This window comes from Momordica charantia (genome assembly GCF_013281855.1).
Source record: "Momordica charantia cultivar OHB3-1 chromosome 11 unlocalized genomic scaffold, Mcharantia_2.0 BLBB01000011.1, whole genome shotgun sequence".
NCBI classification, from domain to species: Eukaryota; Viridiplantae; Streptophyta; class Magnoliopsida; order Cucurbitales; family Cucurbitaceae; genus Momordica; species Momordica charantia.
In genome coordinates this window covers 20380218-20395163 of record NW_028275159.1, presented here as the reverse complement: position 1 = coordinate 20395163, position 14946 = coordinate 20380218, and the positions used below count along the sequence as shown (strand labels likewise).

At 35.2% G+C, this 14946-nt stretch overlaps 1 protein-coding gene across 2 annotated transcripts; it reads right to left on the bottom strand.

Moving 5' to 3' along the window:
• Positions 1–5066: 5066 nt before the first annotated feature.
• On the bottom strand, positions 5067–14733 carry LOC111012052 (TMV resistance protein N). Of its 2 annotated transcripts, XM_022286078.2 has the most exons (7): positions 14168–14733; positions 11902–12997; positions 11320–11598; positions 10941–11208; positions 9510–9569; positions 6756–6793; positions 5067–5325 (listed from the first exon to the last, which is right to left on the bottom strand). In XM_022286078.2, exons 1-7 carry the CDS (start codon positions 14668–14670, stop codon positions 5260–5262), a joined length of 2310 nt encoding a protein of 769 aa, XP_022141770.1. In that variant the 5' UTR covers positions 14671–14733; the 3' UTR covers positions 5067–5259. The 2 variants fall into 2 exon arrangements, with proteins under 2 accessions (XP_022141770.1, XP_022141771.1); XM_022286079.2 differs by lacking the exon at positions 9510–9569.
• Positions 14734–14946: the final 213 nt, after the last annotated feature.

Genomic DNA, 14946 nt, shown 5'->3' with positions numbered 1-14946 from the left:
GGGTGAAGACTATAGTTGGTGCTGAGGTCGAGGGTAATGTCTTTAGAGTGACAACAGACTTAGGTGGGAGTGCCAAGTTATCAGAGGAAAAATTGTTCTTCAAGAGTCGTTGGGTGCGAGTGAAGAAAGAAGTATTAGGGACCACTTAGATCGAGTGAGAGCACATGACTGTGTCTTTAGCGTCTGGGAGACAAGACCACGTAGGATTGCTTAGTCTTAGAGCAATCACAGACAGGGCTTGGGTAAGGCTGAGCAGTTGTTGATTAGTTACTGTTGGTGCAGTCAGAACTGAACCTTAGCGAGGTTGCTAAGATGATGGAACACTGTTGGTGTAGTGGGAGGCAAGATCGATGTTTTGTCTCCAGGTGGGAGATTGTTGGGATAATGGAGCTAAAACAAGTAACTCATGTCCTATGAAAAAAATGATTTTCAATACTAGTATCAATTCCTACCTAGAGTAGGATATTATTGTCTTATAAGGATTACAATATTATTTTCCTATAAGTATTGAAATCTTTGGCATCTTATAAATAGGACCCTTATGTTAAGGTTTTATTTGTACAGAATCCAAATAAAAGACATTTGAGTGGTTGGTTGTCCCCAACCATAGAATGCTGACCATTTATGTGTATATTATTAATGATAAGCAATCTATATGTACTTAGATTGTAAAACATTATCAATAAATGACCACCTTGTGATATTTGAGTCTACCTCAAATAGCTAAGCTACACTCAAATGGGGTCGAGGAAGCGATGTCAGAATAGGGCACACAGTTAATGTGCAGCTCAGTTTTGATAAATTCCCCCCTCATAGACCGAGTGTTAAAAAGTTTAGGTAAAAATAAACACGCAAGTTAAAATATCAGGGGTCAGGTCAGTATGGTCAAACTACACACTCAGGTGGGTAAAAAACAAAACGCAATCAGAAGAAAATGATTCATTTCATTAAGCTAAAAACAAACGAAAATGAGCCGCCCAAGTATATGCGCTCAGGCGATAGTACAAGAAGAATGAGCAAAAGCAAATGCACTCCGACCCTTCAAAACTTTAAAGGAAATAATTTTGATGAAAGCAAGAAATGGCAAAGGAAGCAAAATGATCATGCGTCCCTATCAGCCCTTGCTGGTCAGCACGGACGCCATCGACCTCTTCAACTGAAGCTTTGCCCTTGTCCTTCTCCATGGAGGCCTCGAATGCCTGATATGCTAGGGCGAGGTCCAGATCAGGGGCAAGCCTTTTTCACCTCAGCGACGGTGATGTCGAACCTTTTGTTAACCAGGTCCCGCACCAGGTCGTCGAATTATAGGAGCTCCTTCATGGCGGATTCAAGGACATCAAAATTTTTTATTTTGGTCTCATAATCAACCTCTCAGCAGCTCGCTCCGTAGCCTCCTTCTCAGCTTGCTCCTTCGCCTCTTTAGCCCTCGTCTCAGCCGTTTTGATGTCTATCCTAGCCTGACTGATGAAGTTTTCCAGAGTGGAGGTTGATCTAGTCAATTCCTCAATCCTGTCCAAGCCTTAGCCAACTTGGCCTTCAGCTCCTCGGACTGTTTAGTGGCCTCACGTTCTCGAGTGAAGCTAACCTTGCGAGCTGTTAGCTATTGACTGACGAGCGCCACAGCATGGCAGACCATGAAGTGAAACCGATCCATCTAATCTATCAGACATAGGAGGTACTCCCCAGGCTTCTCGAAGAAGACATTCTCGTTCTTCTGAAGCATTCGAGACGAGCTTGTTTTCTAGGCCTTCACAGCAGCCTCGCGCACAGACTCCCCAGCAAAACTTGACTTGAAAGGGTATGAGAAGTCTTTATTTGGCAGGGTCGGAGGCTGAGCATCATCTTGGGAGTGGATGCTAATTGGTTTTGGAGGAGATCGGGATGAGGCCCTATCCGATCGCTTTCCCTTCGAGTCGGTTGAGGATCGACTCTTTCGCTACGATGAGGGAAAGGCCAGCAGAGTTTGCAGGTGGTCAGCTCGGAGAGGGCGAGACAGTCCCTCAGATCCACGTGGAGCTGTGCCTGATCTCCCATGCTTCTGAGATGTCTCGCAAGGCATTGATTGGTTTCCTAGACATTTTCGATTCATGGAGGTGTATAGTTTCAAAACCATGGTGTCTAGTCTCTCCGTACGTTGGTGGTCAAGCTGAACTAGCCTGCACTGATGGAGGTTGATGTTGTCTAAGATGTCCTCGTACCAGAGTTTGTCTAATTTTCGCACCCTCTCTTTGACTTCCAAATAATATCCGCTGATCTGAGGTGGAGGCGCGGGAGTGCTGCAAAAGAAAAGAGGACCGTTAAATATTCCATGGTGAGTTGAGCCTTAAGAAAGACCGACCACTAAGGACTTACCTACTTCCCCAAATTCGGTTGGGACTTGGCAGCATGGCTCCCCATTCACGGTGGCCAGCCAACCCCCCGAGACGAGGAACCATTTATCCCTCCAAATTTTGTTAGTTAAGGGAGTATGGATGACTTTGGCGAAGGTGTTCCGAGTAGATATATAGTGCAGACCCGGAAACTCCATGTAAGACTTTATCAGGTGAGTCGCTAAAATTTGGCCCACATCTAGCAGCAGGTCAGCCTCACCTGCACTGAAGCCCTACCAGGTGTAGTATAAACCCAGCAAGGTAGCCCGTCCGTTAGGGACAAGCTGAGATGGGGCCAAGTTTGTGGCTGACAAAAAATGCTGCATGAAGGGATGAAGTGGAAGATGGACTCCCCATTTAAACATCTGTGGGTATAGTCCGACCCACCTAGGTAGGGGGTTGTCTAAATGCTCACGCAACCTGAGGGTTCGTTAGCGCCCCTTTGTGTTTTCAAGTGAGACAAAAGGACAAAGTGAGTCATCCTATTTATAGCATTTAGTGAAGACATATCTGTCATTCGCTACATTCAAATCCAACGGTCCAGATGCGATCCTACCAAAACCAACTAAGCATGATGTCACTTTACGTCAGCTCGACCGTTCACCTTCCAGTTCTTTTTGGGAAGCTTCTGATCAGTTTTCCACTCAACCACGCCACTGAGTTGAACCGAAGTGGCGCATCAGCACAGTGAGGGCCAATGTTGGAGGTGATTTTCGACCTCACATGTGGCATGTTTCGAGTGGAGGAAAAAGACATACGTTGCTTTGAGATGGTAAGCTTAAGCTTACTTACTTTGGCAGTAAATCTTAGTGCCGAGTCGACGCTCTCTAGGGCTGAGCAGACCAAGTTTCCTTTAGGTATTGTTCTCATTCTTTGGTTGAACCGACCTGGACCTACTCGACTCAGCCTTACATTCTGACAGACTCTACGATAGCACGTCACGATTCATGGCAACCTTAAATAGTCGTTGAGGCCTTGTCGGAACTCTGTTGAAGACCCCGCCTATATATGAAGATCATTTGCTTCAGTTCCAGATACTCGAACACTAGATTCTCTCTTGAGTTTAGTTTGGCCAGCAATTGACTTTGGCATCAGAGCGTCTTCTGTTTTGCAGGTTCCCTGCTCAACCAATCTCTAGCTCGTCTTCTAGATCATCCTCGATTCTAGCTGAGGTTCGTGGAGTTGGTCAATTTCCTGATCAAACAGACATTGTTTCTAAAAAATGAGAAACAAGAAACAATATAGTTTGTCAAAGGTTTAAATTTCTTTATAAAATTGAAAATAAGAAATTAAAAACGGGACAAACCAAATGGACTTTAAAAGGGTTAAAAACATTAAGTTCTTTTTACCTTTTTTTTTTTCTTCCTTATGTTACAACTATTTGTTCTCTCTTTAATTTATCATCTAAACTTGCGGTTGTCCTTATGTTACAACTATTTGTTCTCTCTTTAATTTATCATCTAAACTTGCGGTATCAACCAAGACATGATAACAAAGTTTACAATTACAACTAAGAACATTTTTTTCCAAAGAGTTATGTAATTAACTTCTTCGGCAACTTTTTAATATATATTATCAAAAAATTAAGAGTTCTTTTGGGGTGATTTTTGTAGGACCAAAATAATTTTTGTTATTGTCAAAATCACTCCTCTTACCTTAGATTAGTAGCTTTATCGAGATCATAAGAGAATTGTACAAAGGCTTCTAATTCGGCAAATTAAGCCAATTCCAATTTTAATTTGTCGACTACTTGTTTCATTAATTTGATCGACATATCCTACTCTGGATGTTTGACAAATTAAAAAATTAATTTTAGGAAAGTATAAAGTCAATTTAAGTTGATTTTTAAAGTATCACTTGGATGGTGATTTGGAAAATGAATCATACTTAAATCTCTTTTTTCAAAATCACTCCTTCACTCCCAAACACACCCTAAGTCCCTTTTTAGATATATATCTTAGGGATAGAAATTTAATCACTAAACTTGTGTCCATAACTGGTCAATATTAAGTATAGGTCGGTTAACTCGATACATAATAGAACGATATACGTAGAGCAATTTTTTTTTTTTTGAAATTACGTAGAGCAATTGGTACGTATATAGTAGAGGAAAACTAGTCATAATATGTACAGATTAATTAATCAATCTCAATACTGTGAAAAGAAATTTAGTCGTGCCTGTGTAGAATTGCCACAAACACTAAGGGTGTCAAGATCACTCTTGTCATTGTCAAAAGCTTCTCTTTCCATTGATCATGTTTGGCAAATTAAAAAATTGATTTTAGAAAACTTTAAAATCACTTTAAATTGATTTTTAAGGTATTACTAGATAATGATTTTGGAAAATCAATTATAGTTAAATCTCTTTTTTCAAAATCACTAATTCTATCCTCGCTCCCAAACACACCCTAAACACATTGATACATAATGATTCTAGAGTGGTTCCAAATACTCCTATCATAAATAATGTACACCATAGAAATACACGTGCCTTAGTGTATGAAAAATTATTAGAGGTAACAAAGGCCAGGGGGGTTTGGAAATCATTTGTCAAATTCTTTTTGTAGCTTCTCAAACCACTCTAAACATATGAAAATTTCAAAGTTCAAACCACACATTTTATAATCTAAATTAATAATTAAATAATCAATAAAAGTAACTAAATTCACCATTAAATATAAAATTTTAAATCCATATCAATCAATAACTAAGCCAATTACACCATTTTTTAATTTTAAATTTTAATTTTTTTAAGTACTAACATGTAAGGATGGAGATCGAACTCACAGTCTTATAATTGGAGTTACAATAATAATAATTCAAATAATAACCTCCTGCACAAAAAGGTCGACTCAAATTCCTACTCAACTCAAAAAAGAATAATAATTAACTACTCACGGAAATTACTAATACTGTGGAAACTTGGGATTGGAAGTTGTCCTGGTCTCCGTTTTACCTGAAATATTAATACAACAATTATATTCATAAGAATTATAGAATTATAGAATTTAATTTTTATAAGTTATATCATTCAAAAGTTTTCTCGATATCCAATATTCGTCCCTTATTCTAATTTAATTTACTATACATTTTTTCCTGGGACAAAGTTGAGCTAGTATAGCTCAACATATCTCCAACCAAGAAGTTAAAAAATACTAAAATTTGTATAACAATATTCCTCTTTCCCGAAATTTTCTTCCAATCCCTCTTGCTGGAATTTGGATATGTTAAGGATCTCGGACGTAACATAGGTTTATAATAGACATGGACTACTCCTCTTATTGTCAATTGGTTTTGAGATGGAATCCCATGAATATTAATATTATATCAGAGCCCAAAAGCTCAAACGAGTAATCCGGTCCAAAAAAATTCTAGGGAGAGGGAAAATTGTTTTGAGCGCCTAATGACCAAAATCTCTCTAGCTAAAGTAAAAATCGAAGAAGAGATTCCTAAAATTCAGGAAATCGCACTTTCAGTACTAGTATCCCATACCTATCAGATATCATTCCAAGACAAATTCATGAAGCTAAAACTGCAATTGAAGTTTGGACTAAACTTGATTCACCAACAAGCTCTACATTAAGGAGAAATTCTAGGAGTTCAAAATGGATGTAAATAAGGATTTGAGGCAAAATAAAGATGAATTGAATTAGTGTTATCAATAACTGATGTACTTTGGTATACTTCATACTAAGTATATCAACTATAACTTATCCACCTCGATGTACTGCATATCAGGAATATCTCCTAGATATGTATTGATGTACTCCATACTAAATATATCAGCTAGAAAATCGATATATATATCTTGATGTACTTCATACTAAATATACATATATATCATCTATATATAATACATTTTGATGTACTTCATACTAGGTATATCCACTATAATTGATACGTCTTGATGTACTGCATACTACATATATCAACTATAATCAGGTATATACCTTCCTAGCATGGCGTACATAGGTATATCATTTCCAATTTCTTAACTCTCTAGTCCCAAAAAATGTCATTGGATTTTGAGTAAACTTCAAGAACTAAAATACCAAGAGACTAAACAAGATATATCTTGTTGTACTCCATGCTACTTTATACCGAGCAAGCTGATATATTAGTGGGTTGGGCCTTCCGACTGAGGGTAAATTAGACTTTTTTCTAATTGGTCATAGATGGACCGCTGAAATTTATTATGTTTACAAAATTAAAATGTAGTTGCTAATTTTGAAATAATTTCATATTATCATTATTATTATTATTATTTTGCTAGGATTGCAACTGCCCCCTAGAACTATATTCCTTGTTCTTTCTCACGACTATATGGATGATTCATTAATTAATTTTTAGTCAAAATCCAAAGGACAAGAGTAAGTAGGTGCTTACAGGTGGGAGAATATTTGGAGAGTAGGTGTTGTCCACACCTGATTGCCAAAACAAAAGTAGATATATAAAGTTAAAAGTTATCATAAAATTAAACTAGTTTATAATATTAGAAAACCAAAGGATATAGTTGCAGAATAAATTATCATAACATATTACATGTATATTAACTTTTACAAATGGTGAACCCACAAATCAAATACAAACGACATAAACCAATACTTTTAAGCACATAATACAAACCTTAATTGATTCCCCTAGCTTTGCAAAACTACCTATTAAAGACAGTGTCTTTTCTTTTGTCTAGTTGTCATCGAGTTGTTAAACTCTCGAAGCGCAACCTAGTTGGTAAGGGCTTGAGGTCTCTTGATTACTGGTTTAGAGGTTTCAAGTTCAGACTTTTTGGTAAATAGTCTGAAAAGAGAAAACTTGCTAGAGAAAAGGGCTCCAATTCAAAAGAATAACTCCTAACTGATAATTACATAACACTCTAACAAAGTACTGAATCCAAAGGTCAAATCAAAATTTCTTTATGCTATGAGGATCTTGTCCAACAAGGTATATCTAAAGGAAAGGTTTGAGAGTGCTTAAGGGTGTGTCCGGGAGTGATGATAAAATTATTGATTTTGAAAATAGAGATATAAGTATAATTGATATTCCAAAATCACCATCAAAGTGATACTTTAAAAATCAATTTAAAATTATTTTAAACTTTCTTAAAATCAATTTTCTAATTTGTCAAACACATCCATGGAAAGAGAAGTGATTTTGACAGTGATTTTGACCATCTCCCAAACACATCCTAAATGAATTCCATACGATGACCACATAGTTAACTCAAATTGGCAAACAATTTGAGGATGAAAATTAAGCAATAATCTTGTTGAATTCACTACCATAAACTTATAAAGATGTCAAGACTACATAAAAGTATGAAGTAGACACCTTGTTGGTAAAATATAAGGAAAAGAAGGCAATCTTGCGAACTAACTTATTGGTAAAAAGGAAATATATTATGAAAATATTTTCCAAGGGAACTAAGACTAGGAGAAGATTGTAGAAAGCATACAAAAGGCTCATGGAACTATTTTAGTGTCATAAGGAGGGACATTTCAAAAGGTTTGGATTTAAGTCACAGGAAAGAAATGTAAGCAGAACAAAGAGCATATCAAGATGGCCTAGGTCCTAGCTTCAAAAGTTGCACTTATCATGTCATAATCTTGGAGGATGTAAGATATGTCCCACGGCCGGTTAGATACAAATAGTCTCGAACTCCAATTAGAAATTCGTTAGGACCTTTAGGCGTTGTTCTTCAAATTGCAAATTTTTGTTAATTTTCTTAGTGAAAAATCGATATAGAAGCCAAAAGCCTATAAAAATGCCTAATAAGACCTGGGGTTCCCCCTTCAAACCCCAAACAGTTCATTGAAATGCAGTATGGGAAAAAAGAGAAATGAGTTCCTGCAATGACCATCTATATATGGAAGGACAGTTTTATTGATGGGAGAAAGTCTTCCCTTCCCAATTTTGCTTGGTTTTCCCACTCTCCCTTTGAATGCCTGGTGCCATAGGTTGAAGATACAGTGGAAGAGAAGGAACCTTGGAAGTCAAAAAGAAGAAGCAAGGACAAAACTGAATGGAGAAAAAGCACAATGGATTGTATGTTCTAAATAATGTTGCTTCATATCTTAATGCCTCTATGACTGAGATAAAAGACAGTTCCCATGGCATATTGATTGGCTTATTGAAATAGAAAATAAGTACAAACCAAGGGAAGATTCAAGAGCTCTCTAACTCTCACAACACTCACTTGAGCACAAAAATACCAACAATATACCTAATGCATTTGCAACTTCACTCATATAGTCGCCGACATCAACATAGTTTAGGGATTGAGACATCTTGCTTATTTCCCTATAAGTTGGAGGTTCAATCCCCATTCTCACATTTGCTGTACTAAAAAAAAGAAGTTCTCATATACTCTGATCTTCATTTTCCCAACAACTCCTCTACCTCAGCCCATAGAACTCGTTTGGTAACATTTCTGTTACTTTATTTTTAATGAAATAAAATCTATTTCATGGTTCCAACCTCCAAAAATTAAAGTATAATAAAACAATATTTTTATTTATGTTTTGGAACAAATTGAAAATGAGAACCAGAAAGGAGAAACTTGTTTCGGTTGTTTCCAAAATTTCTATATAATTGTGAAAATGTTCCAAAAAAAGGTAGAAACAATAAACAACTTTTGGGGACCAATTATTGCAACTCCATCTTTAAATTGCTCGTGGTATTTCCAATTCATGGCTGAAAAATACAGAATGAAAAGCAAACTGTGAAGGAAGTTAAGTATTTGAGACATTCGCCTTGAATTTTGCAGTTGTTTGTTCAAAGCTTACAACAAAGAATGTGAAATTATAAGAAATTGCATACACCTTAGCAAACTGACACATCGAAAGAGGATGAATAATAGCCTAATGGAAAGAGTAAGATGCATGCTGTCTAATGCAGGCTTTGGAAGGAAGTTCTTTGGCTAAGGTCGTGAATAGAAGTTCTATAGAAACTTCTGAAGAAATTAAGAAAGAAATATGGTTAAAAGGTTTTGATCTCAAAAAGACTGGGATTTGCACAGGATAGTGTTACTATATTATGTGACCATTAGAGTGTAGTGCATTTAACTAAAAATCATAATTCTATAAGCAGACTAAACACATTGATGTAAAGCAGAATAAATATTTTAGATTATTCAAAACTTACAGGGAGAAAGGGAAATTTCGTCGCCATGGAGTACCTTCGGACAAAAGTTCTTATTCGCCGCTATAAGTTTTCAGTAAAATTTTTTAGATTAGTCCAAATTTACAGTGACGAAGGAGAATTTCGTTGCCAAAGAGTATCTTTAACGACGAAAGTTCTTTTTCGTCGCCAAAGGTAATGTATGGCAACGACTTTGGTCACCAGTAGTTTCATCCGCAAAAAAAAAAAAAAATTCTTGCAGCGCAAGAAGCTTTAAAAAAGTAAATAAATTTCATACTTCAGATAATGTAGTTTCTTTCTTATAAAATTTGTCACTCAAACCAAGTTTTTGAGTATTGTGTGAAGCTCATGAGGGTTACAGATTGTGTTATAGGATGGGCCAAAAGTTCAAAAAAGGAAAAACCTTTGGGACAAAAATTCTGAAGGGACAAAACTTTTATTTTTTCTTTGTTAGTTCAAAGGTGGAAATTTGTTAGTTTTAAGGTAGTTGAACTAATAGAAGATTTCCCTGCTGTTTATATCTTTTGCATTGCTGTCATCTAGCAGCTAATGGTTTTAAAATGAAGAGAGCACTTTGATTTTATTTAGTTCTTCTGCAGAGATATTCATCAATATAACACTAAGGCTTCTAATTGTGATAGCGTGGGAACCACTTATATTTCCTTGTGAAATTTTCTTTCTTAATCATTTTTCTGTCTTTCTATCATCTTTTTTAAAGTCTGGTTTTTAAGAGCTCGTTTGGTAATATTCTCGTTTTTTGTTTATCGTTTTCAAATTTTATTAAGAAACTTAAGTATTTTACTACTAATTATGTTTTTTGTTTCTCTATTTTTTCTTTTGTAAACATTTTCAAAATTGTATAGAAATTTTGGAAACAACCAAAACGAGTTTCTTGTTTCTTGTTTCCGTTTCCAATTTATTACAATACATAAATATAAATATTGTTTGATCATTCTTGAATTCGTAGATGTTTGATCATACAATTTTATTTTTCTTTATTAAAAATGAAGAAACAGAAACAAGAAGCTGTAACGTTACCAAACGAACCATAAGTTCTAAAAAGTCTAAGAAAACTTCATCTGTTAACCTACACTGCTACAAGAAAACGTATTTTTGCCGATGAACTAATCCCGACGAAATCAAATTCCATTGGGATAAGTCACTTTTCCAGAGGAAATTCATATTTCGTCGGGAAAGATCACGTCCAAAAAATTTGAATTTCATTTGCAAAAGACTCCTAACTAATTTTAAATTTCGTTGGCATAATTCACTTCTCCGAACAGTTCGTTGATTTCAATGGATCACAAGAAGGCAGGCATGGACAAATTTCTAAGGTACAGAAAACATAAATATAGATATGTAAATGAAGGCTAAAGTAAATTTATCACAATATAATGTCAAATTGGGAAATTCAATAAAATGGTCCAAATATACCTTTCAATCTTTCAAGACCTGAGCCAGCCAGTTTTAAAGTTGTGAGACTCTTGCAGCTGTTAATTACTGAAAAGCTTCTGAGACTAACACAACATGTTAGATCCAAGGAAGTTAAACGATTGAGGCGGCTAATCGAATGATCAATCATATACAATCTTGTACAGTTACGTAGAACCAAACTTTCAAGATTTGGAACCTTAGTAAAATTAGGCGTCTCGCGCAAATTTCTTGAATCACTGACATCAATAACCTTCAATTTCTCAAACCCCTATTACAAAATAGTTGGATGCAGCTTCTGAAATGTTAAAACTTTATATGGAAGATATAATTTATAGAAGAAACAAAATTGAAGAATTGACTGGTTTTTATATGTACTAACCTTTTGTCCTTTCCAAAGTTGTGTATTTTGACCAACAGGTAAGAGAAGTTCAAACAGATATCTTGATTCAAATTGTAATGGCAAACATGTTGAAGGATAGCCATGCCAGTTGAGTAATCTCAATTGTTTTGAGAGATGTGTGAAGTCTTCACAAAACTCCACATTACCAATTTCCAATATTCTTAAACCTGTCATATCTTCAAATAAGCCAGCTTGTAGCTTTAGTTTGTCTTGCTTCTCTTCCAAGTCCAACACTATGCCTTCAATGTGTTTTACTCCCTGAAAAATATGAGTGACACAAAAATAAACTATGTATAATAGCAAGAAAAAAAAAGAGAACATATGTAATAGTTAAAAGTAAGTTCAATTGAATAATACTTAATTACTGGCCGCCGGTCACCTATCTCACCTATCTCTTTTTGACCCATTAAATTTTTGACCGACAAGAAAGAGAAAGGTAGAAAGTGACTTTCTACTTTTCAAACATTAGAGAGCTATCAAATTTTATGGGATAGTCAACATGAAGATAGGTGCATACTAATCAACACCCAAATATTATTCATTCAAATTTATGTTTCTTACATGTCGTTTATCAAATACGTCGAGGACATCTTTCCGAATCCAAATCCTACTTCGTTCATCTGCATCACGTTCGATTTTTCGACCCATAGTTTGAATGCAATTAGGTATAAATATTGTGCCATCTCGCCTGACTTCAATAAGACATCTATCGTACAATAATTGTATTTCGCTATGGGGTCTATAATCAAAACTCCGAAGTATTTCAATCACTTTATCTTTTCTCCTCCCATTGAAGAAACATGCTAAATCAAGAAAAACTTGTTGACTCGTCTTCTCCAGACCATCGAAACTTATCTTTAATGTCTTGAATACATGTTTATTGTAATCTATATCAAGACTATTCAACTCTTCTTTCCATACATCTATATCTTGACCGTACAAATACGATCCAATTTGTACCAAAGCTTGTGGATGCCCTTTAACCCTATCTACGATCTCCTTACTGAGCTGCTCAAAATTCTCATTGGGACAGGTATGATCTCCAAAGGCATGCTTGCAGAAGAGCGAGAAGCCACTCTTATAATCAAGTAATTCCACCTTATATTCGAGCAATTTGTCTTTATAATTAGATTGACGAAGAACATCTCTATTTCTAGTTGTAATGATAATTTGACTCTTTGGACCAAACCAATCCGGACTTCCAGCTAACTTTTCTAACTGCCCTTTCTCATCAATCCCATCAAGAACAATAAGAACCTTTTTACCGCTCAAATGATATTTGATCATGTATTCTCCTTCATTCTCATCCATTATTTTAATGTCTTCTTTTCGAAGAAGTTGAGATAGAAGCTGATGTTGCAGCGAGATTAAACTCAAACTGTGTCCTTGAATGCGAAGAAAGCAACGATTTTTTCCAAATTTATGGGCAACCTTGTCGTAAAATACTTCAGCAATGGTTGTTTTACCAATACCACCCATTCCTATTATTCCCACAAAACATACGTCATTTGATTCTAAACCAATGAGCGTATCCATCGAATACAAACGACGCTCAATATCAACTAAGTTATTGAGTTTGTCAGCAGCAACCAACTTTGGATAATGCAACATATCAAATACTTGCTTTGTGATTTTGTCGATGCTAGCCACTTCAACGCTGCATAGCATACCCAGTAGTTAATCGAAGTTATTTGTCAAGTGCAAATTAAATCGATGCTATATGTTGAATGGTTATAATTACAATCCTCAATCCGTAGGCCAAAAAATAGAGTGCACAGCCGAATAATTTCTTCTAGGTCAATAATTACTTAGCTGCATTTTTTTCCTAATTTTAAAAATAAAAGAGATAAGAAGTGGGGTTGATTGGAGTATCCATAAGGAAAATTTGGAGAATGGATTCCTATGTTTCTTGGGGTTTGTAATGGGAGTAGCTAAAATATTTACGATATTTACGAATATTGCAACAATTTTTGGATTTCGTAAATATGGTAAAATATTTGAAATTAATTTTTCAAAAAATATAAATGATATATCGAATCAGATTATCAATGGTATATCAAATCAGATATATATATATGAATTATATGATTGGTAGATAAACATTCATATAAGATATATCATAGTTGATATATTAGCACTCATAATAAGGTATATTAGTATTATTGATTCATTCGGTAAAATTTAGAGAATAGCTAAAAGTATGCATATAAAATATTAATTATAAGATACTATTTTGGTCACTTGCTTTAGGTTTGGTTCATTTTGATCCATGTATTTTCAAATTGTTTATTTTGGTCCATAACTTTCAATTTTTGTTCATTTTACTTTCAAGATGTTCGTTTTAATCCCTCTACTTTTAAAAAATAATCATTTTGGTCTCTTAATTTTATTTTTAATCTCATTTTCTCTATCACAATTTCAACACTGCACTAGACTCAATATATTTCTTGAAATGTGACAAAGACTATTAAAGGATTTTCATTAGTTGTAGAATTTGTGTTAAAATTTTTGAAACTAATGGATCAAAATAGTCACTTTTTAGAAGTACATGGACCAAAACAAGCATTTGAATGTATGAGAAGTAAAATAAATCAAATATGAAAATATAGGGACCAAAATAACCATTTTAAAAATGGAGGGACCACCAAAATGAATCAAAGATGAAAGTATATGGATAAAAATAGCATTTTCACCTCAAATATGGGGATCAAAGATCAAGAATGAGAGTTGGAGGCCTTGAAATGTGGATTTTTCTTGTTTAAAATGAGATTTTCCATTTGATGAGGGTTCCTGGTAAGAAACAAAAGAGGGTTGTAAAATTTATTACCTTTCTTTTGTTACAACTACTCCAGTGAGATTGGCGATTTTTGTCATAGCCTCCCTCCACTGCTGGACCTCGTGTTCTTCTTTCTGCTCATAATTCATGAATTGTTGAAGGGTTTCTTCGTATTCATCGAAACATTTCTTAAAACTCCCCGACTGATGTCGAACATCGGAAGGATCGACATGGTAAAACACCGGAAGGACTCGATGTGAGCATTGAACCATGCAGTCGATTATCTTGGCCAACTCTCTCAAACACCACTTAGAAGAAGCATAGTCCTTCGATAAAACGACGATGGAAGACCTCGATTTTTCGATTGCTCTAACGAGCTTGTTACTAATATTGTCTCCGATCAAGAGGCTGTTATCATCCTTAAAAGTCATTATTCCCAACTGATGCAACTCCTTGTATAGGTATCCGATGAACGTGTTACGAGTATCTTCGCCTCTAAAACTTAAGAAAATATCATAACTCATTGGAGGAGGATTTGATGATGAAGCTTCCATGGCTGCCTATACAACAATCTCGAGATGAAATGAAATAATAAGATCTCTCTCACGAACAAACAAGTAAACACCACAACTTGATGCAAGTCAACCCAAAAAATAAGAACTAATAATCCATAGATTTATTTCCTCGAGAATGAGATGACAAAGTCAAAGCAAAATTAGCAAGTTGTTGTTATTGTTAATTTAAAAAGGAAGATGGGTTTGAGATTTATTTTGTAAGTAACTCGAAAGGAAAATAACTAAGACCGCCTTTAATAATTATTTTGGACCCAT